The sequence below is a fragment of the Limanda limanda genome, chromosome 8, assembly GCF_963576545.1.
Source record: "Limanda limanda chromosome 8, fLimLim1.1, whole genome shotgun sequence".
Taxonomy (NCBI): domain Eukaryota; kingdom Metazoa; phylum Chordata; class Actinopteri; order Pleuronectiformes; family Pleuronectidae; genus Limanda; species Limanda limanda.
The window spans coordinates 16,518,911-16,546,193 of NC_083643.1; the positions used below are offsets into that span (position 1 = coordinate 16,518,911).

The window sequence follows — 27,283 nt, forward strand, 5'->3', positions numbered from 1 at the left end:
CCGGTCCAACGCAGGATTCTCAAAAAAATATTCAAAAAGTAGCAGCCTCCGTGCGTGTGCTCGCGTCAGTTCAAATTGTGTGTCGCTTTCTTTTTGTTGTGTTCAGATCTTTGCTTTAAGGTCATCGAGGACTAAACCGCTTTTGTTTTTAATTCCTCCTAATAATTAGTAGCCAGTTGTTGCCCGGACTATTCATGAACTGTGTGTGTTTTTTTTTTTTAATTATTATTATGTTTTTTATATTTCGTCAATGTTATTATTAAACCGCGTCATTCTTTCCAACACAGGGTTTGCTCGACCTCCCCTGCCCCCCCTCTCTCTGAGCACATCTGAAAAACCATCTTTCCTCCCAACGACCTGCACACTGGAGACATAAACAAAGGAGAGGATTTTTATTCCCCCCCCCCCCCCCAAGATGTATCCACAAGGCCGACATCCGGTAAGAAAAATGCTCTTCCTCTGTATACTTCACTATATGAGCTTTACATGTTGATGTGACAAGGCATGATGCTGTTGACATGGCTCCCGGCTGAGCCCTCCTGTCCAGGCAAGCGTTTTTCCTCCAGCCTCATAATGCAGCTCATCAAATTTCTATATGGTCATATTATGATGCGTTTATCCTACATCAGAACACGCACTTAGTGGTAAATGGATGCAGATGGTTTTGCACGCCTGGAGATGTTTACTCAGCCGTGCACTAACACATGACTGCTGAGTATATGGAGACAGGTGGTGGGTTTCAATTCATTTTTTTGGTCGAAAGTGAGTTTCACATTATTTCTGTTGAAGCGAAAGCCTTTCCGTGTCATGTTATTAGCTCTTGGAGGTGTGAGGCCGACCCACCTGCTCAGAGTGTCTCGCTTAACTGCAGAGGAGATGTGATCTTGAAAGTGCGTCTAATGTGAGAGCTGAGACGAGGAACACGTCCTCCCACCGGTGCTGGACTCATCTGATGTGATTTCTCTCTTCTCTTCTCTTTTTTTGTGTGTGTCTTTTAAATCTCCTTCTTACAGCCGCCACATCAGCCCGGTCAGCCTGGCTTCAAATTCACAGTAGCAGAGTCTTGTGACAGGATTAAAGATGAATTCCAGTTCCTGCAAGCCCAATATCACAGGTACTGATTACAGAGAACATCGCCAGAGAAAGACGGAGTCGGCCCCGGCTCTCTGTTGAATATTAAAGAGAGATAGTTGGTTTGTTGACGTCTGCATGAAAGAAAATTTTTTTTTTCCCCTTCCATACACGGCTGTCAAGTGGTTAAGTGTGTGTGTTATTGAAGTGATAGAGAAGCCTGAAATTGACACCTTGCCTTCTATTTTAGTCTCAAGGTGGAGTATGACAAACTGGCCAATGAGAAGACGGAGATGCAACGCCACTATGTCATGGTAAGATTATGTTACAATAGGCAGCAATTACGGCTCCAAATTGCAAGGCTTGTTGAAGATCTAGTATGGGTGGAGTGAGACAGACTATTGTGATCACCTGTGTGGTAGTGAGGGCGGGCTGAGTGTCAGGTACAGGCCTGTGAAAGCCCCCAGGGGAGGGGGGGGTTTGATGTAGCTGCTTGTTACGGGGGGGGGGGAGCTCTTCCTGACAGGCAGGCGGCTGTGGGCTGCGGCTCCATTATAGCGTGGCCCTGATCTCCAAGGGTCGACTGCAGCGTTGCCCTCTGTGTGTGCTGATCTGATTATTCTCCTAGGAGACACGCTCAGACATATGCACGGCCATAAATTAGGTGTGAGCTGATGGTGGAGGGCCAGAGCAGTGTGTGGGAAAAATGCACCACAGCAAACAAAATGGAGGACACAGGAACACGCTCCAGGTTGTTTTGCCAGAAGTCGTAGACGGTTTCTGCGGAAACCTTAATTAGTATCCCTTTTGAATTTATCACCAGTTTAGAAAAACATAGGTGTGCCCATGATGCAGGAATTCAGTTCAGACGTGACGCAGGACGCCGCTCAGTGGCAGCGCGCTCTGTTGTCCCAGGTAAACACACCGGGGATGACTTAAACCAATAGACGCAGGCTTAAGTTAAACATTCTTTTCACAGGAAAACAACTTGTCAGCCTGACAGGGAGGAGGTTAGGTAAACATGTAGGAAAGTATCCCACAGCCAGCACCAGGTGTCAGGTTACGCCACGGCTGTGGGGCTCTGATCTCAGACAGAATGGCTCTCTTGTTTGAGAGTAATTTTCGAAGAAGCTAATGGACTGAATAATGCATTGGCCTCATCAAATAGACGCTGACTGGAAAGCCATTTCTGCCCCGGCTGCCACTTGTGGGCTCCACGGATTACATTTCAGCCAGACAGACTGACCTGGCTCGAAATATCAAGTGTTGAGCAATCGTGTTACGCTAAGTAAACAGACATCCTGGAGATCTGAGAGCTTTAAGATGGTGATCGATAAATCAGGGTCCTTTCTTCTCTGTGCCCACGCAGTAAACAAAAAAAGAGAAAATATAGATTTATTGGATATTCGCTGTCAGCTGCTCAAATAACTCCTGTTTGGTCTGATTGTAGTTTATCACATCTGCTACCAGGAGATGGATTGTATTAAAACCCCGGGATGATGTAATCAGTGTAGTGATCGATACAAATATTGATTTGTGGATACAGTTAGTGTGTTTTTATTTTGAAATCCTATGAGTCGGTACGATTATATTTTTGTTTAAGAATTTGGACAACCTGTTTGTAGATGTCACCTTCATAAAAATAACAATTTCATTTTTGTTTTCATTCCAGTATTATGAGATGTCCTACGGGCTCAACATAGAGATGCACAAACAGGTAGGTACCCTCATGCTCCTCATATTTTTCAGCTGGTTGGTTTTCCGCAGCGTCAGGGGATACGAGACCCAGGAGGAGCTGCTTACCGGCTGTGAACTGTTCTGAGCACAGTGTCTCGGTAATAGGCTGTGAACAGGTGGATCTGCTGCGAACAAACAAGGCAGTATCACCACTTGTATAATTCCTAAGAGCTTTTTTGAAGTTTGCTAGTGGTGTAAAGACAGGATTTGTCTCAGCCGTTTGATAAGATTAAAGGTAGACTTTGGCAGACTCGGCCTTTGACTTCATGATTAGAAGGAGTGGATTGCTGATAGGTCCGGTTTTTTTTATTTAAATGAACAGTAATTACAAGAGCAGGGCAAAAGCCCCTTTGTCCCTTATTATGCCCTTATCTCCATCAAAAGATCCTCTCTGGGATTGCTCCACAGATCAATCAGACCGATGCTCAGAGAGATAAAGATTGTATGAATGAGTAATCCTGAGATTCCCATGCACGCTGCTCTTAAACCAGCCAGGCGGTCCTCGGCCTCGTGACAGCCCAGCTTGGCTAACGACAGTATTGGGGGGGGGGCATGGTGGATCGGTGTGGGGAGGGTGATCCATCAGTGTCCGGGCCCTGTGTCACACTGCCACATGTCTGTCAGGGCTCGGGCTGCTCTGATAGCTTCTGTCAGGCACTTATCGCCAACCAGAGGGGAAGAGAGGGGGGGTGGGGGTGTGGGTGGGAGCTGGAGTCAAGTTGAAGAATAGAGCTGGGGGAGGGGCGACAGCCAGGCTCTGTGTAAACAGGTTAATCGACTGATCCATTTTAGCGCCTGACTTTTATCAGGAACCTCAACAGAGCTGATGGGAGTGCTTGAATAATTCATCAGTGGGGCCCTAACCTGCTGAACGGAGTGTTTGTGAGCAAACAGTGTGGGCCCGTCAGTGCAGCCCCCCCACACCTCAAGGCCGGGGCAGGGGAGGAGGAGACGATGGGGGAGTGGTTCACATGCAGGGTGAGGATAGATTATTGGATGCACACGGGCATATTATTTTCCTGCCGGGTTATTTATTCCATAGTGAGGAAATCCATTCCTCTTACTGTGCCTTTTTCATTACTGTGCAGGGACATCATTCAGATTTCAGAATGCACACGCCGCCGCGGCTCAGATGGACTGATGTGGCGGTGTTATCTGATCCGTGTCTATCAGGCGTGACAGTATGTGGAGGCAAAAGGCTAATTTCTGCTGCGTGATGTCAGCCAGTAATCACCATCATCTGGTGCTTGTTTCCAAGAGCTGCACAGGGTTTATGGGCCCGGGTGTCGGCGAGGCTCAGTTAGATTTGGCTGTTACCTGGAGTTGTAACACATACATGGGAGCCGTGGCTGTGGGAAGCTTTTGCTAAGTAGCAAACTGATCTGCCATATCCCAGGGTCACAGCTCACATGGTCAGCCAGCGGACTGCCTGCAGGGACCGTACAAAAGAGACGTGCAGTGCAAAGTGGCTTTACTCTTCATCAAGCTTATATCCCGTCATGCAGTGGTGGAGGGAAAACTCAACCATTTAGTTAAATAAAATTTAAAATGCTACAAATGCTTTGTAGTGCAATAGAAAGTATGGATATTTGTTGATATATGTAGAAGTGAAAATTACTTGAATATAAAGTACAAATACATGAAAGATGTACTTACTTTCTTAGGTAAATTTACTTTTTTATATCAACCCCTGCTGTCATGTGGAAGTGCACTGGAATTGAGTATTTACATTTAGTTTTTAACATTTAGCATGAAGCTAACGTTTGCTGTTTTTGTTGGTTTATTGTCTTAAGATTGAAGCCATCTTTTGACAGCTGACGAGGTTAATCATTGTAATGACTTGTTTAGTCTTTCAGGCAGGCTATTGGTTTCCCTGAGATCAATACTGATAACCTCAAATAGAAATTAATCCTGGAAAGACTGTGAGGCTTTACCAACATCTCACTTAAGTGGAAACAAGCGTCACTTAGTACCTGTTTTAATTTTCATCCTAATTGTAAAATCAGGAAACGGGCGATGTCGTCATCTTGGACAAATTGGAGGTCCTCTAAATCGGACTCGTCAAGTATCGTTTATAAATGGATCATGTGACCTGAGCCACCAGTTGTTTTCCCTCTGTATTTAATACTCATCAGTGTCTCCACTCCATTTCGCTGCCGCTGATAGCAACAGGCGAATACCTTTCTGCACAGCATTGACAAGCCAGCCTGAGAGTGCTCTTAAAGTGGTGCTACACAGGTCCGAGTACCTGTAATTGTGTAGCAGCAGCGCAAAGCTGGCCTCTCAAGGGCCAAGCTGTCATCTGCTTAAAGTGGCAACAGCCCCATTTTTATCTGCCAGTGGAACAAAAAAAAAATCCTCGCGGCACTGCACTATATCTATTCTGACAGCAGTGGTGAGCTGAGTTGATGCCTTTTCCATGTATTTACATGTTGTGAGGCTGGGGAGGCTGCCAGTTGTTTAGGGCCCAGTGGATCAGCCACCTCCTGACCCCTCCCAGCCAGCTGTCACCATGACACTAAGCTACAGAGAAATGGACTTTTCGCTCAAGGCCTTCTCACAAATCCTGTCAAATGTTCGACTGCTATTGACATGGCTTATCTCAACAAACATGGATTATACATCGGTAGCTTTTCAACTATTTCTGAAGGCCTTCTTGAGCTCTTGCTAGAGCACTTACTACATTGCATTAATACTAATGCCCATAAAACCCTTATCTGACTCTTCCATTGCTTCATTGGTTGGAGGTCACATTTACTGTGTGTCACAGGAGACCTGGGTTCATTGTCCTTCTTGTCTGCAGACAGTAATCAATTTATAATCAGCGTTATCTCATGCACTGTTGTACTTTCCATAACACATGCTACCACATATTTGCTTCACATTATTACCTCTGATCCCAGGCTTTACGTTGTTTCATCTGATATTTCATCTTGAGCTGGTTGTTTGTCCTGCTGGCTTGGCCGGCTAAGTGGCTCTCCGTGTTGCAGCTTGGGTCAGCGGGTCTCGTTCTGTTGGACATTACTCCCCAATCTCTCTGGCTCGGCTCAGAGGTAATATGTCTGGCTGCGAAAACTGCCTGGCATTTCTGCCATGTGTAATAAATAAGCTGGCAGTCTGCAAAGTACATTGTGTGTGCAGCTCCAAATGAAAAATCGGAGAAAATCCCTGTGATGTGTTTGTGTTCCGCAGTGGCCCTGGGTTGAACTGCACCTCATAAATTCCATAGATGATGTAGCTTTGGCACTGTTATTTTTTCTGCTCCCAGTGCTGAGCTAGAACCTGAGAGTCTCGTCTCCCAACTAGAGGAAGAAGGGAGGAAGCAGAGCAAGCTGGCTGTGCAGTGTTGTCACAGGAGAGGGGGTCAGATCACACCTCCTCCCACTGCTCCTATTTTTTCACTATTCATTTGCTACTTTCATGTGATCGACAGGCTGAAAATTCAATTTAATGACCTGCCTCCAAGCACGTAATATGATTTTTAAAGCCTGTTACGGTCAAGCAGAGGTGCCATTTGCATAATGATCCCAGCAAGATAGGGCTGCAGCCGTTGCCATGGCAGTTGGTAGACAAGCAGAAGAATGGAGAGAGGGTTGAGGGGATGGATGGGAGGTTGGGAGGGTGGTGCGCTGGGCAGCTGATTGCAGTGCCTGGCCTTCAGTGCTGGGAAGGCGGAGCTCCGACTCTGCTCCCCTTACATGCACAGGCTGGTAGGCTCTCTTCTAATGGTATTGATCCTAGAGCTGAGGTGTGTTACCCTGGAGGTCATTATGGTTTCTAATCTTTGCTCAATCTGCAGTTAAAACCCTTAATGTAAGCTGCCTTCACTTTCACATGTAAGTAAACAACGCAGTCTGGTTAGTGAGCCTCACTTCCTGGGGTGTGGTTTCGTGGTTTAACTCGGAGGTTAACTGCAGGACATCACAGTTGCAGATTGAGGGGAAGAAGGGCAGAGCGAGAGAGGATCCTCTCAACTCAGCAGCACTTTGCCTGCTCATATCCGTTTAGCATGGAGTGCACTCTCAGCACAGCTGTGCTCCATCCCCCTGGGCTCTCCTAATGTTTTAAATATTTCAAATGTCAATATCACGCTGTTTAGAGGATGTCGAGTCAAGCAGTTCTGATTGCCGCAGCAATTGACTTAATCGGTGTAAACATTAGAGGCGGGGTTATATGAAGTCACTGTCTGTTGCATACTTTAACATCTCATTTTTGCTCCCCTTTTGTTTTCTGCAGACGGAGATTGCCAAACGGCTCAACGCAATTTTAGCTCAAATTATGCCCTTCCTGTCTCAAGAGGTGAGTTTTCAATGTGGCTCCCAAGCAATGTCACAGTTAAACGCTCAAATTAAGATACTTGTTGTTGCATTTATCCGATAGATACTACTTCAAATCAGATTCCGGCTAAGCAGTTTGGGACTAATGTGTTTGGCATTTGTCGTCGCGTTTAAAATTGCGGCAGTGCTGTGAAAATTAAGTGTGAAAGTAACAGATAAGTGAGGTGGAATAAGTGGGCGTGTGATAGATGTGAACTTGTCCCACTAATCTTTTGTAAATGTCTCTCCACAGCACCAACAGCAGGTTGCTCAGGCAGTGGAGCGGGCAAAGCAGGTGACTATGACTGAGCTGAATGCTATCATCGGGGTACGTGGACTTCCCAATCTGCCGCTCACCGTGTGTATACCCCCTTTTTATTCCTTTCTTTGACCTTGGTTATAGGCAAATCTGCACATAACATAATCAATAAGTGTTAATTGTATTTTTACCCATAAACGCCTTCCAGGTATTTTGTTGATCTAATGTGATACTTCACCTGCTAAAGTTAAGCTGCTTTCAGACATGCACAGATCTGCGGATAATCACCTGGAATTGTCCTAAGGAGATGTATATCTGAACACAAATGTCGGGGTTGGTTGCTGCGGACATTCTCTGGAGTTTTTCCTGCCAGCTCCCTAGTTAAAACTCATGAGCCCATGTGAGAGCACAGCAGGAGATTATTCAGAAGATTCACTATGAGTGGGCAGGTTGATGACGTTCACATGGCCGACGCAAAACTTAAAAAATTCAAAAGAGGTGCCATACATGTAGATGATGTAGACCTCAACATGGAAAGAAAACACGATTTGAGAATTCTCAATATGCTTTAAACAAAAACATGTGACCTCCACAGCAGAATTGATATGTTACATCCTGCCTCTGTGTGGTGTGCCATCACTTGCCTGAACACTCCAGAGACTAATTTGTTGTTGTGAACGTGTCTGACCGGAGCATCTCTTGCTGCATGTGAAAGGCGAACTCCAGAGAAAGTTCGGACTCCATTGCGCCCGACATCCTCCGCAGTTCATGTCTGAAAACAGCTTTATTGTGCAGATTTGCCTCTTCTTGAATCGAATGTGTTCATTTTTTTGTTTTTGTGCCATATTCACCTATAAATTTATACTATATACACAACAAGTGTAGCCCTCAAGAGCCGGTTTGTTGTTCCAGCTCTGGTCTCGGTGGCATCTTCACTGCCTCGTTGTGTGTTTATAAATGCGAGCCTGAGAGCTCTTGAGATCCCCTCCGCAGCACGTATTGCTTTAATTGGCTAAGGTTTTAACGAGGAGCCTCATCCCTCACTGCTGACCTGGATAGCTGTGGGAATTAGAAGGCTGAGCGTGAGCAGAACGCAGCCAGTGCTGATGCTCGCTGGCTGAGACGCTACAGACAGCAGTCAGCAGTCTCCTCTCTGCCGCTTTGCTCTTTTCTGTGCACACTGCAGCACCGAGCTGTGTGGTGCTCATCACGGCTTCCAAATACCACCTGCTCCTCATTGATCAGCGGCGCTCGCCCGGCCCTTCCGGAAGAGAAGTGATTGGTTTCACCCTCAATACAAAGCTCCAGCCATCAGTGATCTTATTACTACAGTTGAATGTTGCAGAGTCTTTAGCATGCGTAAGAGGCCTGCCCAGAAGGCTGACTTGATGACTTTCGGCACATAGTGGAATTCAATAGGTGGTGGAGAGCTGTTTGTTTTTATCTGCTGGCGGTAACAGATGCTTTATTACACTCTCACCTAAGCAGAGTAGCTGCAAGGAGCAGTTGTTCCCTGAGAAAAGGAAATTTGGTTTGTGGCTCCTGCCTGTGTCTGTGATGTTTTCACCGTGACTCTTTGTTGGTCTTCATCTATAATTTAAAAATTAGCATCTACATTTTATAGAATATTTGAGGGCACAGAAGGCTGACTCGCCAATTCCTGATCCCAGTTATGTGGCAGTGTTTGGCACCTCGCCCTGATTTATGAAACACTCGGGCCTCCTCCCAAGTCATGCTGCTTGCTCGTGTCAGAGGAGGTGGAAATGTAGCTACTGTATGTTTTACGAATAACCTTCCATTCGTTATTCATCGAGGAGCTCTGTAGGCATGCCAAAATCCTCATGCATATTGTAAAGCAAGGTGGGGTGAAAGAGCGCGCCAGGCAGACAGACAGCATCCAGATGCATGCCTTATTGATGGTGCTGAGGGCCATTAATAGGATGCAACTAGGGCAGCTGCTCATGTCGAGATGAACCTGACTTCATGCTGCTTCCTGTTTGACTAGAAAACACACACTAATATCCAGACAGGCCCACGGTTCTCCCTGCAAGTGGCCACCTGGATACACACACAGTTTGGCTTTGTTTTAAATGGATGCTGAACAATGAGTAAAAAAAATTTCTTTGTGACCCCATCGATATCAGAGAACAATAATGAAAAGAAAACATCTTGGGCAGCTATTGCCCTGAAGATTTTCTGTCCTCCTTTCCAGCAAACTGACTACCTTGCTCTCATGGTCAGTGACATCCACAAATATCTGGATATGTCATACTGATGTTAATGGACACATCTGGGTTTGAAGTGCTTGTGCTTGTTGCATGGCATTTCTCCTGCCCAAGTGCTGTGTATTTCACAATAGTTTAGTCAGTACACTGGAGACCACTTTAATACATCTGCTCATTTCTGCCTTTGTGTGTGGGTCTTATTTTCTCCTTTAGCTACACTCAGTCTGAGTGAAAAAGGGGCAAAGAGTAGGTCTTTATCTTGAAATATTAAATTAGTGGAAATAGGCCAGACTCCTTTCTTTATTTATTATTGTCTTCATTTATGGCCCTCTAATGAGGGCTCTTGCTGATCAACCATGCATATTACCCATCAGTGCCTCATTAAACACAATGAGCAAGGATGGCTCTCCCCTGCCAATGAACTGGCTCCTTAATTTCCCTCATGGACACAATATTATAACGCACTCACTTTCTCGCTTGCTCTCCGGTCTCACTCCCGCTCTCTGCCCTGGGTATATTTTGTAATTGGATTGACATCTGTCTTATGGAGCAAAGGATGAGGTTGCAAGTTAAAAACCATACTATATTCCAATCTAGTCCTCTCTTCCCCCAGGGTAAATAATGCAGAAAGCAAGATGCAATTAAAAATGCCCTCCAGTTATGATTTATTTTTTATAGTTTGTGAATATCTGTTTTGAAAAGTAAATTTATTAGCAAATTCCTACTGAGTTGACGTATTTTTAACTTTGCGTTGGGTACATTCACCCCAGTGTTGCACTGCTGTGATTTACCACGACCAAAATGGCCTAATATTCCATAAATGGTCAGTGATGGAAGTGCGTCTTGTAAAAGGCGGGAGGTGCATGCTGTAACAGCAGCTGAATTATTCAGCGGGCTTGTAGACGAGTAATAAATTGCTGATGTTTTTATTGGTGTCTCAGCTAAGTATTATTTAACCTTGCTTTAAACTGCTTACTTCCATGCTGAGTGCCTTTTAACTCCCATCCATTTCCCTGTGCCTTTCAAATATTGATGGTGAATATTGGAGGGTTGAGTGAGTGCCAGCATGGGACCCCTGGTCCAGGCTCCCGTTCAGCCTTCCAGATGTACACGCACTTGCACAGACACGCACACACTTACCCACGCACACACTGACACTCACACACTTGAATGCTCAGAGGGAGAGCGAAGGCGTGCCAGCTTCTAGCACTTACTGTTCCCTCAGTCTCTTTAAGTTTGGGTGTGCAAATGATTCATGTTCTGTTAATCCAAGAATGTGAATATGAGAGGAGTGAATAGATGTCGGCTGTGGTTTTGAAGCGTTAAAAAAAACAGGTAGTTGTTTAGCCCACAGGCTGACAGATTCCCACACAGCTTCATGTTCCTTAAGAGGATTGCTCAACTCACTGGTGGCAGAGGAGTGAGGAGTGCTGTGGTGCTGCAGTATGAAATGCGCTAGTATACCCAAAGTGAAATATTCCCTCTGTGGGAAGCGGTGGTTGAATCAGATTTTTCTCTCTGTCATAAATGTCGAATGAAAAATATTCCCATCATTTTGTTTTTGACTCGTGGTGCATTGCTAACGCTGTGTGACCGAGCGTCTCCTGCCCTGCGCCTCATGCGTTCAGACGTGTTGAGCAGACGATTGTGAGTCACATCTTCTCCTCTCCTCGGCACAGATCCGGGGCTTATGCTACCCTGGCCTGGTATGGAAATAGCACTGAAGGGGATTGCTGTCTGATCCTGACAGTAATAGATGTGTGAATGTGCTAATATCATGTGGGGTTTAACTGATCAGCCTCATGTTTAGTGTATGGTTTCGCCTTGCTTATTCCCTCCGACCCACTCGGTTTCTCTCTGTCTGTCTCCCCTGTCTACTTACAGCAGCAGCAGCTTCAGGCACAGCACCTCTCCCATGCCGCTCACGGGCCTCCCATCCAGATGCCACCTCACCCCTCGGGCCTGCAGCCGCCCGGCCTCCCGCCCGTGACGAGCGCTGGATCAGGACTGCTTGCACTTGGCGCTCTGGGCAGCCAAGCCCACCTCCCCGTGAAGGATGAGAAAAACCATCACGATCTGGAGCACAGAGGTGAGGAGCTGAACTCGCGTGGCATATGACTGTCCACTTAGGCATTAGCGGCTAACCAGTTTGTTTAGAAGACTTGAAATGTGTATTCATTTTAACATGGTTATATAGATGTTCAACAAGGAAAAGCCAATTTGGTGCGGAGTGTTTCTCACTCTATAGAGCCGAATCCTAGGGCCCTTAGGTGTGCAGCACATCCTGTCTGTTCACATTCTGTCTGGGTAATGAGCTGGTACATTCCCAGCCCATGACTGTATAAGCTATTCAACAGCCGAACACACGGTGATAAGAGGGGCCATGTGCCCTGCAGATGATTCTCACACGTTCAACCAGAAGCATCTGTTATGATACGCTAACTGATGTGTGTTTTCTCTTTGCTCCACTTGGTTTCATCATCACCTCGGCCACCATCTTAACGTCTGTGCTACAGAGAACGCGGTGAGTTTCCAAAACATTGTATTTAAAAAATTGTATTTGCAAGGCTTGTTGTTTTTCTTATTCATTGTAAAATTAGCTAACTTACATTTAATGCATGTTACTGTGAATTCTGTGCCTTGTTGTAATCTGTTGTCAGTAAAATTATTAATTACAAATGTAGTTTCAAATGTAAATCCTGTGTGTTTAATCCAGGACGGAAATGACTGGTATCATTCTGGAGAGATTAGAAGTCTTGTAATTTCATCACATTCACAGAAAATCTTGGACTTCCCCTTCTTAAAGGATTTATTCTATCCCCTCTTCTGTCTCCATTGTTTACCAACTCGCCTTTTCTGCTCTCTGGCATGTGATGAATATTTATGAACCAAAAAAAATGGAGGATTGTTTTTGTTTTCTTCCTCTCCACCCTGTCTGGCTGGAGCTGCTAAAGCATTTGATTTGAATGGCTGCGATCTCTGATGGCTTGTGATGGGCCGGTGAGATTGTGTTTCTGTAGGCCAGCCCGGCTGAATGGGTGCAGTCATGTCTGAAGAAATGGAACTCCTGGGGCGATTAGCAGGCCTGTTTTGTTTCTGCGCTCTTGTCCCAGGTCATCTGATAGCAGAGTGGTGACTTTGGTTAATGAGTCACGCTAAGCATCTCTTTAAAAGTCAGCCATTATGCAGACAGTGGCCCTTTGCCCAGACTGCTAGTCCATCGGCCATTGTTCACGTCTCTGGGCTGCTGCTGACAGAGTCCGTGCCGTTGCTTTGGTCCTCAGAGGAAGGGGACGGGGAGAATCAGGAGGACTTGGCAGGTTGCAGGCAAATGGCAAACTCCTGTGAAAGCTGCTGGACACCTGCCGAGTTCCTCCAATTTTGCTGGCGACCGGAGTGAGCTGTCCCTGCTTGTGTGGGCAGGCAGGCTCCATGAAGAAGCAGCAGTCAGTCCCACGCCGCCGTGCCCACTGGCAGGATATAGATTCTCTTTCTTTATCGGCGCTCAAAGCCTGAGCTGACATGGTTCCTAAGCACGCTGCGGCAATTGATGCCCGATGCCCACGACATACAGTCACCCCTTCTATTTCTCTGTCTCTCCTCCCCTCTCTCTCTCACGCTTAGCCTGACTGACTCCAGAGAAAAGGCCCTCTGTTCAGCCACAACACACTGCTCAAGTCCCTGTGAGGCTGTTTGTTGTGCAGTTATGAGGAGGAGGGAGCCCGGCTCAGAAAACAAGCCCCCTCCCCTTTCACTTCAGATAAGGGCCCATTCTGTTGCGTGGCCAGGGACAGGCTTGTGTGTGAGATTGGGCCTGGCTGGTGTCAGGGTACCGCGAGGAACAGGCCTGCAGCTGCATTTTAAGAGTCTGCGGCATCCTTAGTTTTGTGAATGAGGCATGTTTTTAGTATTTGCATTGGCATGGTGTGATCTGTGTGGATTTGTAATGGATGAATGACTCACTGCTTTCTTTTTATGATGGAAGACAAAATGGTAATAAAGTGTTTGGTTTTCCCTTTGCAGAATAACTCCATATCCCCATCAGAAAGCTTACGCACAGCCAGCGAGAAGCACCGCAGCTCCTCTGACTACAGTTTGGACTCGAAGAAACGCAAAGTGGACGAGAAGGACAGCATGAGCCGATATGTAAGACACTGAAGGAATTTATTTATCTACGTTTATAGAAATACACTTAAGATGCTTTCAGACGTGCACTGAACTCCGGATAATCTCCCGAGGGGCTGTATATGAGAACATAAATGGCCGAGTGAGAGTCTCTGGACTTTCTCTTGAGTTTCACCAGTCAGCCCAGAGAACAAACTCCAAGCCAATGTGAGAACACAGCAGGAGATTCACCGGATGTTTCACCACGAGTGAGTGGGCGTGTTGATGACATTTCTAACACGCAACAGATGCAAAACTGAGAAAAACTAAACCAAGACGCCGCATCCTGCCTCCTGCACCACCCCCTTACTTTAACATCCGGAAATGTCTGTGTTGTGGTGAACACTTCAGAGCAGAGAATCTCCTGCTGCGTTGTTCATTTGTTAAAGGCAAACATCAGGAAAAGGTCCAGTTCCAATTGGGCGGTAGTGCAGGACTGAAAACGGCTTAAGTGTTCCTTAAGCCTTCTTCTAGTCAGACATATTTCATTGATTTCATTAAAAAAGATTTATCGAGTCGACTAATATTCCAATTAACTTTACAGGACAGTGACGGAGAGAAAAGTGATGACCTGGTGGTAGATGTGTCTAATGAGGTAAGCAGTGCAGCATGAAATTGTAAATGACACATGTGGTTGTGGCGTAAGATGATACGGAATAATTCCCCCCGTGTTTCTCCAGGACCCCACCACTCCGCGGGCCAGCCCGGTGCACTCCCCACCTGAAAATGGCATTGATAAGCCCCGCCCTCCAAAGAAGGACACACCCAACAGCCCTGCATCAGTGGCGTCGTCTGGAAGCACGCCGTCGTCCAAGGCCAAGGAGCTCAGTCATGTAAGACACCAAGAGAGTTACTAACAAACTGGGACAGAAAGGGGCTTAAATTGCAGAGCGAGCAAAGGGATATGTGCAAATAAATCTGGGACGTTTTCTGCAGTGGATTAGGAATGACTGTCAGTGCTTTAAGTGCATGACTAAACGTCAGGGATAATATTGTCCCGCATCAGGATCAGTCAGGTCTTCTCTGTTAATAGCTCAATGTATTTAACTATTCCAGGATTTTTTTTCTCTCCCTCTGGCTCACTAAAAGATTAAAGCCAAAGTGGTAAGGGGATCAAAAACGGCCCCATCTCCATTGTGGCCATAATAGGTTTTGGAATAAATAGCAGTTTTTGGCTCTGCAGGACTATGAGTGTTGTCAGAATTAGATTGGATTAAGTTCAGTTTGCTCTCAAATTGTCTGCACAGTGCCTGGGTTCCTGGGATTATGAATGTTCTTGCTCTCTCGTTCCCTCTCGGCAGAATGACAAATCCTCCACGCCTGGCCTCAAGTCCAACACTCCCACCCCCCGCAACGACGCCCCCACCCCGGGCACCAGCTCCACTCCCGGCCTCAGACCCATCCTGGGCAAACCCCCAGGCATGGAGGCTCTAGGTTGGCACCATTCTCTTTTCTCCCATAGCAACTGAGATTATCTTTTTCCATCCCTCTTCCAATAAACTGTTATGCTAACATACCAATATCCTTCTCCTGTCTCTGTCTGCAGCAGCACCAGCTCTACGTACCCCTCTGTCCATCGCAGGCTCTTACCCTACCCCCTTTGCCATGATGGGCCATCATGAAATGAATGGAGGTCTGACCAGTCCGAGTGTATATGCTGGTCTGCACATCTCGCCTCAGATGAGTGCTGCGGCCGCTGCAGCCTACGGACGCTCCCCTATGGTAACATCCTTTTCTGCCCATTTATGCAGCTGTATTTGACATCACCCAGAATGTGTTATTAAAATCGTTCTTCTTGCCTTTCAGGGGTTTGATCCTCACACCCACATGAGAGCACCAGGCCTCCCAGCCAGCCTCACATCCATTTCTGGTGGCAAACCGTAAGTGTCTCACCAAAGGTGTTAATCTCAGACATCTTAAAGCACAGTACAGATGTAAGACACTAACACGTCTCTTGTCTTTTCCTGCAGGGCTTACTCCTTCCACGTCAGCGCAGATGGTCAGATGCAGCCTGTGCCCTTCCCACCTGATGCCCTGATTGGCCCGGGTATTCCTCGCCATGCCCGTCAGATCAACACACTGAGCCACGGCGAGGTGGTGTGCGCTGTTACTATCAGCAACCCCACACGCCACGTCTACACTGGTGGCAAAGGCTGCGTCAAAATCTGGGACATTAGCCAGCCCGGCAGCAAAAGTCCTGTGTCCCAACTGGACTGTCTGGTGAGGAGGCTGCAGACTCACGTTTGACTCTTAACATCTTTCCGCTTTCTTCTTTTAGTGTATCTAAAGGGAATGAACCGTTTTTATACACAAGCTATTGTTTTACATGAGGACAGTTTGACAGCAAATGTACTGTTACTCAGTGTTTGTATTCAATAGAAGAAAGTTTTGGCAAGAACTGAGGGGGAAAATTATAGACATCACACAACATTTCCCCAAAAATGATACATGAAATGTTTAACTGACCGAAAAAATGTGTAAATGCATTAAACTAAAAACCTGTCCAGTCAGTCCAGACCAGTTTGGAGCAAACCCTCAGTTTGGTTTGTTATGACAGGACGATTTTCATCCTCTCTCCCACTGATTTCTTCCTAAATCCATCTGTAGCTCCACTGCCCTGAACACGTATTGATTCGTTTTTGTCCTCCGTGCAACAGAACAGGGATAACTACATCCGCTCTTGTAAGCTACTGCCTGATGGTCGCACATTGATTGTTGGAGGCGAGGCCAGCACATTGACCATCTGGGATCTGGCCTCTCAAACACCGCGCATCAAGGCTGAGCTCACCTCCTCGGCCCCGGCATGCTACGCCTTGGCCATCAGCCCTGATGCCAAAGTCTGCTTCTCCTGCTGCAGTGATGGAAACATCGCCGTTTGGGATCTGCACAACCAGACTCTTGTTAGGTGGGGAAATGAAATACGTATTCACTCTGTGTGGGCTTCGGCCCTCAACAGGACTGCTGCTATGTGTGTGTAATTTTAAACGAGGGTGTCAATAAATGTTTGTATGCTGTCTGACTTTGATTGCAGGCAGTTCCAAGGTCATACGGATGGTGCTAGCTGTATCGACATATCCCATGATGGCACTAAGCTGTGGACAGGCGGTCTCGACAACACTGTTCGCTCCTGGGATCTGAGGGAGGGTCGACAGCTGCAGCAGCATGATTTCACATCACAGGTACAGCACAGACAAATATCAGCAACATGAAGGAGATGGATAACACCCACAAATAAAAAAACGCACTCAAAACTGTCAGGAAACAACCACCCAGTTCATAAAGGTATATACAGGCACATGACGCACCCGGCCCTAAATGGTGTCTCCTTCCTTCTCGTTTCCAGATCTTCTCGTTGGGCTACTGTCCGACCGGAGAGTGGCTCGCCGTGGGGATGGAGAGCAGCAACGTGGAGGTGCTCCACCACTCAAAGCCTGACAAGTATCAGCTCCACCTGCACGAGAGCTGCGTCCTCTCTCTCAAGTTCGCCTACTGTGGTAAGAACACATGATGATGATGTCAACTGACTGTACGTCACCACACAGGGACCTTAGCCTGACCTTTTTACTGACCTTTTATGTAGTGCTAACAATGCTGAGCCTTTTCTTAAGGATGTCTCTTGCGTTGTCAATGTTACAAACCTGGCAACTCTTCATTCAGTTTTTTTTCCCCAGGATGTTTCTTAGTTCAAGGAATCCTGATTGCACTGTTGTTGTTCTTTGCAGGAAAATGGTTTGTAAGCACTGGGAAGGACAATCTGTTGAATGCTTGGAGGACTCCTTATGGCGCCAGCATATTCCAGGTATGTAGATCAATACACTCTGTCTGCAGCCAAAAGTATGCACCGTTGTCTCTGAGAGGAAGGGCACAGCGACCGCTGCCTGACAGGACTCTCCAATCAGTGAAAACCGAACCTGAATTATTGACCTGACAAAGAAGTCCTTTTGAGTGGCATCATGCCAGAACTTGATGTAACTGCAATCTAATCTTGCCCTGTAGTCAGCTAATCTTCTCCATTTAACTTCAAATGCAGTTGAGCATGTTAAGTCCCTCCAAGAATAAATTGATTCTTTATCTCCTTTTCTCTAAACAGTCCAAGGAATCCTCATCTGTCCTGAGCTGTGACATCTCGACAGACGACAAGTACATTGTGACCGGCTCTGGTGACAAGAAGGCCACTGTGTATGAAGTGATCTACTAGAGCGGACTGCTTTGGATCAGAGCATGTTCATGCTCAGGAACAACAGACTCCATCTACCTTCCCTCACAAAGACAGCATGGATGTTGCCTGCAGCCCCGGGGGGAGGGGGGTGGGCGGGCGGGCAGGAGGTTTGGCAGTGCCAGACTGAAATGGACGTCGGTGCCCATGTGGCCCTAGATGCCGTGTCCTTCGGCTCTGCCCTTCCTCACTTGTACAGCGAGTGCAGATCCCCAAGGCACTAAGAAGAAAATAATGTCTTGCTGTTTTTCTGTTTGTTGGATATTTCTTTTTTTATTCGTCCTTTTTAATGTGGAGATAAAGTTCCATGACACAACTAGAAGCGGCGCTTCATTTGGAGCTTCTCCTTGGAGGTCCTGTGAAAAGTGTACATAATGGAGTAATAAAAGGCCTTTTATAGATTTATATTTTGGTGTCCAGTTACGCTTGTGATGGTTCTTTCTTGTTCTCTCCGTGATTCTCTGTTCCCTCTGGGGATGGAAATTAGATTAGGACTTTGTAAGAGGATATTCTATTTCAGTTTTCCCCCTCCTCCGCTTTTTTTCACGTTCGTTGTCCAGAATGACCTTTTCGGAAATCTAATTTGGATTTTTTTTTCCTCCCTGACAACAGCTTTTTTTCTTGGCAATTTGCTTTAACACAGAACACAGACGTTTGTCCAATGGATTTTAGCTGTGGAGAATTCTGGAAATGTCCTTTTTTTCGAACTGGAAGATGGAGAAAATCAGGGTTTCCAGTTACTTCTACCCTTTTGCTCTGAGGAGCAGAAATTCAGCTTTTGAAATGAAGACCTATCCCTGAACACTGGCTACTCTCAGTAACATTCAAATGGATCATTATCTACTGGGGGACTGGTGGGTTTCATGGAGAAGCAGCTGTGACTTGAGTTCAGTCTGGTAACTCGACTATTGTATGAATCTTCATTTTTCCTCTCAGCAGTTTAGTCATCAGTCTGTAAGAGTTAATTATTGCCTCTCTTGTTTGACTCTCTGTGACTGATGTGCAACACCTACATGGTTACTCATAATGGTGGCAGGCAAAGCCACGACCACATTTGACTTTTTGGGTATGCTGTTTGCTTTCTTCAGTATTTCATAATATTCCACTACAGTCTTCTCATAGACGGGACTGGTCTCTGCATAAACACACATTAGACTGGGTAGCATACACGTGTCCTCATCCCTAAGGATTGTACAGTTGACAGTTGTTGATGAATCAATAAACTGTTTTTATATAAAATCATCCTGACTGCTGCTTGTTTTAAAGTAAGGGTTTGATATTTTGGTAAATATGCGTCTGCATTTTTGTCAAGAGTTAGTCTGGTACATACTCTTGACAAAGGAGTGGTTGCAATAATTTCCTGCTTTCTCTGCTGGATGGCTAATCCCATGTTAGTGACAAGATGCTAATAAGTTACTGCGCCTAACTAACAACAACAATGTGTTAACTGGTGTACTGTGGTGGTTTGTGTTGTCTTGGACAGAGCCAGTCTTTCTGTGTTCCCCTGGTATGTTCCTCTGTTATCGAACTTCTCATCTAAATAAGCAAATACGTAAATTTCACGTGGTTTTAGATTTGTAGAGGGAGGTTAATATTTGTTGTTGTGCTGTAGCCTGCAGTGGGTCAGGGAGTGTAACCTGGCTAGAGCAGCTGCTATTGTTGACCCGGCATGTCTTACCATGCTGAGTGCATCTTCGTTCGCGAATTTCGTCTAAAAACCAGAAATTGTGTCGTTAAGGCTTTCATTGCCCTGTGCGCTGCTTGTGAGTGTGCTGCCATGCTCCTGGTCTGCAGCTGCATCATGTACAGGCTCTCCTTGACAGTAAATGGAAGTCCATCAGTAAACGAATGTAAATGCATCCAGATAAGAGTTGACAAGTCTCAGGAGAACCACAGCCATGAGAGAAAGAGGGTTCTGTTAAAGAGGTTCATATGGACATCAGTGTGTGGCTTTAACATTACCGGCTCTCAAAGTCCGGATGTAGCATGGTAACCGTCATCTACCACCTTATTTTGGGCAGTGTTAGCACAGAAAGCAAACAACCCAACTGCGAGTGATACAATGAGGCCGATATTTTATGCAGTACCACTTCAGAAACATGACGCAAACACGGCGCTCGAGTTCTCTGGAGAGGTCTTTTGGTAGTTAAGTACTTTTGGGCAGGATGAGGTGAATGGCCCAGTCCTTCCACTCCAGTGCAAGGCTCTTCTAGGACTCTGTGTGTGTGAAGCTGTGAGCCCTTCATACGGCTGCCTCTTCAGAGATGTTGTTGTTAGATTATAAAAGCAGGGCCGGATGCTTTCAGCATGGAGCCAGCCGCCATGCTCCGCTCTCACGGGCTCATTTGTTAAAGGCTATAGTCTTTCTTTTCCCACATTGCTGAAGTGTGTACTTCCTGTGTGCATTTGTAGCTTAAGCTCCTTGCTCAAGTAGAATTTTCTTCCTCACTTAATCAAACAGCAGAATATCTGCAGATGAAAGGTTGTACCTCCGAGTGCCTATTGCTGGACACTGAGGGGTCATTGTCTCGCCTTCCACTGATCTACCTCTCAATAGAGGGCTTTCAGCAGGTTCTCATGCATAAGTCCATGCTGCGCTGTTCTATTTAGGGGAGGACTACAGTGCAGAGTGGCCTAAGTGTTTTACAGCAGCTCTAGACATAAGAGCACTGTCCAATTCTCTACTTCTGCCCTAATTGTTAGAGCCAAGAATTGACAGAAAACCAGAGAGGGTCTGTAATGCCAATATGTGGGCTTGCACAGGCAAAACCACTGTGTGAATGTTTTTTTTGTTGTTTTCATTTTTAGCTGCCAGGCATTGATCACAGTCCACAAGAAATCTGGCTGCTTCTTTCAGCTGGCATTCTATTTTCCACCCTCCCCCCCCGTCCATCAGACTGAGAATCAGGGTTTTTCTCTCTTTTTTTCAAAAGCGAGGGACTGGCACTGTGCTGAAATGCAGAATAATAATCCCCTAATCACCTGAGTATTGCCAGTCCTAGGTTTTATCTGCAATGGATGTGAAAGCCCCCGGTGCCTAGTGATTACAGCATTTGATCTGGGTAATAATGTCTTCACTGTTGCCCTGCCTAGGGCCCGAAGGCAGTGCAGCTCTAATCCACAGTGCATTCTAGTGGAATCGCATTACACAAAGACCACCAGGGTTCTCCTCTAGAGGGGAGGGGTGGGGGTGGGGGTTAAAGGAGGAGGTTGCCATGGAAACAAGTCTCTCTCTTTCTGTGTGCATCTCTGTTTCCCTCACACACACACACACACACATGCACACACACTCTCTCCCTCTTGGGACCGATAAGCAAAGACAGGTTCTATGTTTACTTTCCATGGGCCCTCCAATCCCTGAGCAGGCTGAGCCCTGATAACACAAGACCCGTACAGCCAGCGACCACTGACAGCAGATAAGCACCCCAGCAGAGCAGAGCAGTCATCACCCTCCAACCAGGATGTACAAACCTGGGAGACCCGGATTCATTTGGATTAGGCTGGATTTCTGCTGCCTCCACCATCGCCGCTGCCGCCGCTGTGTTAAACTTGATGTTGCACTTCGCCATGTGGAGTCTCAGAGCTTAGTCAGAGAACGAAGCCATGGTAATGGACTGGATGCTATTTCAGATATTGAGGTCAAGGGACCGTCTGCTCTGGGCAGGTTGGTTTCACCACAGCTGGAGATCTGTGAAATTCGAAAAACTCGAATTCCTCAATGCGAAGCAGAGAGCCAAACATTATCAATAAGTTGTTCCACCATTTTCTCATGTCTGCCCCTTTTTCTATGATGGTTGTTTTCCACTTAAAGGCCAGAGAACTGTGGGGACATTCCTTTGTATTTGTTCCAAGTATCCACTAATATCCTGTAATTCAATAGACAGAGTAATTAGATTTGTATGATACTAATGCCCCGAGAAGGAAACAACACGCTCTTTGATGTTAAGATCAAGACAACTACAAGTACTTCTTTATCATGTGCATTATGCTAACATACTAATTATATTTCCACACACATTCTTTGATTAGGGCACAGCTGGAGGTGAATAAGCAACATAACTAATTACAGAGGAAATGCTGGGATTGAGGTAAAGTTGTGGGAGCTTGATTTCCCTTTGGCCCCTTCTCTTGCCCGTGTTTACTTCTAAGATATCCTTTAGTTTTTGTAGAGCTGATTAACAGTGAGATCACACACCACAAAGTTAAAAGGGAAACTGTCCACTTAATATCCAGGGCTTGTAGGTCTATGTTTCCTAAATTGTGAATATAGATTTACCCGTGCGCGCCAATAATTCTGTTGGAATTAAACAACATAAATGCAGTGTAGGACCAAAATATGTCTGTACTGCTGATGTTTAACTTCTTCAACCTCCCAGGGCTTTCTGTCTGTTGTTCCTGCTGGATGAGATAACCATGTTTAAAGTATGTAATGTCAGGAAAACTGATGGAATGTTATGTGGTGGTTACTCCATCTTTATGGATAAAAAGGAAATCGTGCAATTATTAGTCTTTTCTTCCAAAAGGATGTGAGTGGATTCAATTTATATTTTTCTAATTGTAAACAAGTTACATGGCAAGACCAAAGCCAACCAAATATGAGTGCATCTCTTATAACGTCCTTATTTCCCCTTCATTATACTATCCTCCTATTTTTAAATGTCAAATGATTTCATATACAACAACAGGTCTGTGGCTTTCAGCAACTCTGATACTAAGAAGAGTAAAAATTGTATTTACTTAGAATATATTTGTTGTAGTTTCTGAACAATACTACTCTATGGAACAAAGCAATAATATACACCACAGGTTAATAAATACATGGGAAATACTTGAAAGTAGTTATGTTTGGTCATTTTATGTGATATGTTGATATTGGAACAATTATAACAGCATCATCTTTAAAATATAAACTACAGTTATATTATAAATCTATCAAACCCACCATTTCAAGAGTAATGTGAAAATAGTCAAGTACCTTTTTTTGAGACAGGGGGGCAAATTAATGTAAATAGTCTAAAAGCTCAAAATCCTCTATCAGTAAGAATCACTCATCTGCTAAGTTATAATTAATACCAGCTTCAACCTCCCTGTTGTTAATTTAAAACAAGGAGCCTACAATACGACTTTCCACTGACAGCATGTAAATGGTCTGAGTTTTCACATGTCAACAGGCCACACGTGTTCCGTGGATTAGCCGTCATGCTAACTGTTAGCTTTCTCCCTCCAGCATTGACCCGCGTCGACCTGGTTTGTTTGGACAACGTTGGTGACACGCACGGACAGCGGAGAGGCGGGTCCACCTGCTCGGGAAGAGGTGAAGACTTGCTGTGGAGTTTTTTTTTAATTTTCCCCCCCTATCGTAAATTGTTCACTGCGGCCGACCTCCAGCTAACCATCGCTGCTGCCCTGCCCCCCCAGCTGCGGATGGAAACCACAGAGCTAACAGCTAACAGCTAGCATCCAGGCCTTCAGCAGGTGAGCTATTTGTCATAACTCCATGTGACCACTGATCCACATGCGTTTTAATTTAATGTATCTTTAATTGCACTCTGAAAGTATGAAATGATTCACCTTGGAGTCAAATCAACACTCAAATCCAGCTAACTCAGTTAGCTAGGTTAGCTTGACGTGATCGATGACATGACAGATTATTTTAAATTCAAAAGACATCGAGACTCAAAGTTGTGTTGGCAGTTTCTCACGAAGTGTTCAACAGCATTGGTTTGTCTTAAGGAGTTTTGATGGCATCATAAAGTTCAGAACACGATGTCGAAATACTTGCTTATGTGTTGAAAAGTCATGTGACTCAATGTTTTCGACCAAAATCCGTTTAAACAAATTTCCGCTTTTATTATATATAAATTTATAAATAAAACCCATCATAACCTGTTAGCCTACACTATGTCGCACTTCCCGCAGAGAAAGACACAATTCACTTTACTTATTTAAAAGTCCAAAAACCTATTGTCATGGATATAAAGTGGACAAATTAATAGAGACAACGTGATACAGCTGATACCTGCCCCTCTTAAAATGGACTTTTATAACCTAATAAAAGCAGGATTCATAGCAAGACCGGTGAAATAGACATGCATTATTTTTAGCTTGGTGTACCTAATAATCTGCTAACTGATTGGCTGCCCTTGCACAGCAGATCGACAGAAACACAAGAGTAACAACATAAACATCTGTGTATTTTTGCTTTTTTAAACACTGTAAAAGAGAAGAAGAATAAATACTGACGCTATTGCATGCAGGGTTTCTGTTGGGCCCTATACAGTATAAAAGTCTTTCGTTTTAGACCTTAGATAGGTAAAACTACAATTTACTAGGTAATATGTGTTTCATAGGTTTCAATAATATGAACCATCAAATGCTTCTACATCACACCTTAAAGTTTGTAATGTGTCTGTTTGTTTTAGTTCGTTCTCAGCGATATGACAGAGTATACAAACACTTCAGTCAGTATTTATCTCAGTACATGAGACTTGGCTGTAGGAATGATGAAATACCCACTTGGAGTAATTCTAGGACTCTGACACTCCTTCATATTTGACTTAAATTCCAAACATTATGATCTTAAAAAAGGTCTAAAAGTCTTACATTTAACTTGCTGAAACCTGCAGAAATCCCTATGCAAATATTCGTTTTTTTTATTCTTATTTTCACCAGCAAAATTGAAAAACAGTGGTGAATTCACACATACACATCTGTTTTTTCAAATACAGGAATAAAGAATGGCCTGTATTTCTGCTGTCAGGTAAACGTGACAGAAGCAACCCTGATTAGATTTTTTATTTGTGGAAATGGGTGAAATTTATCCATGTAGTGCTACTTTGAAGATTATCGATTAGTCTTCTTCAGGGCGCACCAGATCCATTAATTATTCCATGGGAAATTGATGAAAATGTCAAAAAATGTCCCAATGGAAATGCTATGACAATATAACAAAGCAACAAGCAAACAGACGAATGCGGTAGAAAGGTAATTATAATGTCACAACAATTTCCGTTCCTGTGCACAGTACATCGTCTATTTACCCATTTCCCGAGCAATGTGAATGTCTCATTCGTAAGTGTTTCACACTCCATAGCTCTTGTTGCACTGCCGCTGTAGTACACTATAGTCACGACTGGAGAGGTGCAGAGACAGAGTGCAGCCTGCTCTCTAAAAGGCGTAAACTTTGATCACAAGATTGCTAACCCTTGTCTCTCTTAGCTTTTTGAAAAGCTCTTAAACATAGAAGTCATGAAGTGGCTGAACAATCTCTGTGCTGGAGAGCTCAGGCCGTCCAAATACTGTTCTGTGGAGCCTCCAGTGTTGTTCTCTGCTACGAAGTGATGTGTTTCCTATCATTCAGTGGAAAGGACAGGAACACCTGCACGGCCTCCAGAATGAAACCCTTTCTTTTTGGGATTTATTACATAAAATCAATATTTATTCTTTTCAAAGAGTAACGTTTTAATTAATGAATGACTCGTTTGGTCTATGTCAGAAAGTGGTGAAAAATATGTATGTTAACATTTCCAGCCAGTGAAATTGAACTTAAGGAATGCATCAACCCCTCACATTTTTTCGCTTGAGAAATAACATTAATTGTTGATTAATTACAATAATGTCATGTGTACTTTATCCTGTCAAGCAATTAGTAAACAAATTGAATTATTAAGCTTGATTAGCACATCATTTGTCATCAATGATGATGTTCATTGTGAGTAAAACCTCATAGACATGCGTTTGCCAACAACACATCTCTGCAGGGTATTTACTGTCCTTCAACAAAATACATTTAAATAAACCTCGGAAAACGTTGACACCAGACTAATGATATTTGTTTGAAATTGTCAGTGAAACTGGATTTACTTGCCCCTGCCTCCGGTCTCTGGTGAATGTTTTTTTCCTGGTAAAACACTTTATTTCTATTCCTGTTTGGTTCATTGAAGCATCTGTCATTCCTAGTGCTCCCAGTGTGCCTGACAAAAGCAGAGCCATGTTAGATTGAAAAGACAGAGGGGCAATCTTTCAAATGGATCTCTTTTTCGAAAATATATTATGACATAATCATGTTTTCTCCCTAAAAGCCCAGGGGAGGCCTGTCTGTCAAATTGCAGTCCTCTCTCGGCTGCCTGGCCTGAACAGAAACAGCAGTTGTGTGTTAATAGAACCCAGAGGCACTCTGAAACCTTACCCATTCTGCTTTATGCTCTCAGCCAGGAGATTAAAGTCAGGGAAACATTACAGAAGGCTGGATAATTGCCCCTGTGTCTCCAGCAGACAAAAGGCAACGCTCCGGCAATTCCCTTGGTAAATTGTCAAGAGAGGCTCAAGGATCCTTCAAGGCTGCAGCAAATTGTACAGTGCTGTCTAACAAACTACCAATCTCTGGATATTATGAGGCTTCCATACATCCTTGGCCATAATGACAGCTTGCACTGCTTTAATGGAGTGCAGGCACAAGATAGCTTTTGTGAGCACACTTCCAATAGAAAAATTACTACCTTGGTTTCCAGTCTGTGGTTTTCATTTTTTTCTTTTGTCCCCATTTGTATTTTGATTTATTCCGCTATCGTTTTTATTTTTTTTTATCCGTAGCTGAGTGCTGGCTGCTGCCACTAACAGATGATTGCAACCTTTACTCCTGAGGGCCACTTGATCCCGCCACAGGGTAGAGAGAAAAAAAAATCTGCAAGCAGTTAATGAGTTGCCATCCGTGCCTGGTGTTAAGGGTGTCTACAAATTAACAGAGGCTTTTGTCAGTGCTCTCCTCTGCTCTCTCGCTCTTTTCTGCTCTTGCCACCACCACTTTCTCTCTCATTCTCCTGGCCCACCACCACTCTCGTCACCACCCCTCATCCCCCAATCTCATGCTGCCTCCTGCCCTTCAATTTTCTCCCTCTACCTGCCTGCTTCACGCTCCAGTGGCCCTGTGGCGGGAGCAGGGCTGTCTGGCTTTGGCTCTGAGCGGCACTCATTGTCAGTGCAGTTCATGTTTAGAATTAGCCATTTAATGAGAACAAAAGAAATTAATCGGTGGTTCGGGCCTAATGAGACGTCTGCGAAATTAACGGGCCTCATCAATAGAAACAAATAAAAATCCCTCAGCTTGTTGTTGCGGAGCATTATTCTGACAAAGCTTTTGACACAATGATGAATAGCAGGTCAGGAGAGACCATCTGTGCTTTTTTAAACCCTTGCAGGAGGGGGATGGAATGTGGGCTGGCTTGAAGAGATGGTGATAAAAGAGGGAGAGAGAGAGAGGAAAAGGGGGGAGGGATAGGAGAAAAGAGAGGGAGAG

At 44.9% G+C, this 27,283-nt stretch overlaps 1 protein-coding gene across 2 annotated transcripts; it reads left to right on the forward strand.

Moving 5' to 3' along the window:
• Positions 1-406: 406 nt before the first annotated feature.
• tle3a (TLE family member 3, transcriptional corepressor a) lies at positions 407-18,072 on the forward strand. 2 transcript variants are annotated; one of them, XM_061076488.1, is made up of 19 exons: positions 407-439; positions 1,014-1,114; positions 1,322-1,385; positions 2,744-2,788; positions 7,045-7,107; positions 7,378-7,482; positions 11,493-11,697; positions 13,594-13,754; positions 14,317-14,367; positions 14,453-14,605; positions 15,074-15,206; positions 15,319-15,494; positions 15,579-15,652; positions 15,743-15,992; positions 16,430-16,677; positions 16,804-16,951; positions 17,116-17,266; positions 17,495-17,571; positions 17,863-18,072. In XM_061076488.1, the coding sequence occupies exons 1-19, from the start codon at positions 416-418 to the stop codon at positions 17,968-17,970; spliced, it is 2,337 nt and encodes a 778-aa protein (XP_060932471.1). In that variant the 5' UTR covers positions 407-415; the 3' UTR covers positions 17,971-18,072. The 2 variants fall into 2 exon arrangements, with proteins under 2 accessions (XP_060932471.1, XP_060932472.1); XM_061076489.1 differs by having other exon boundaries at positions 7,378-7,452.
• Positions 18,073-27,283: the final 9,211 nt, after the last annotated feature.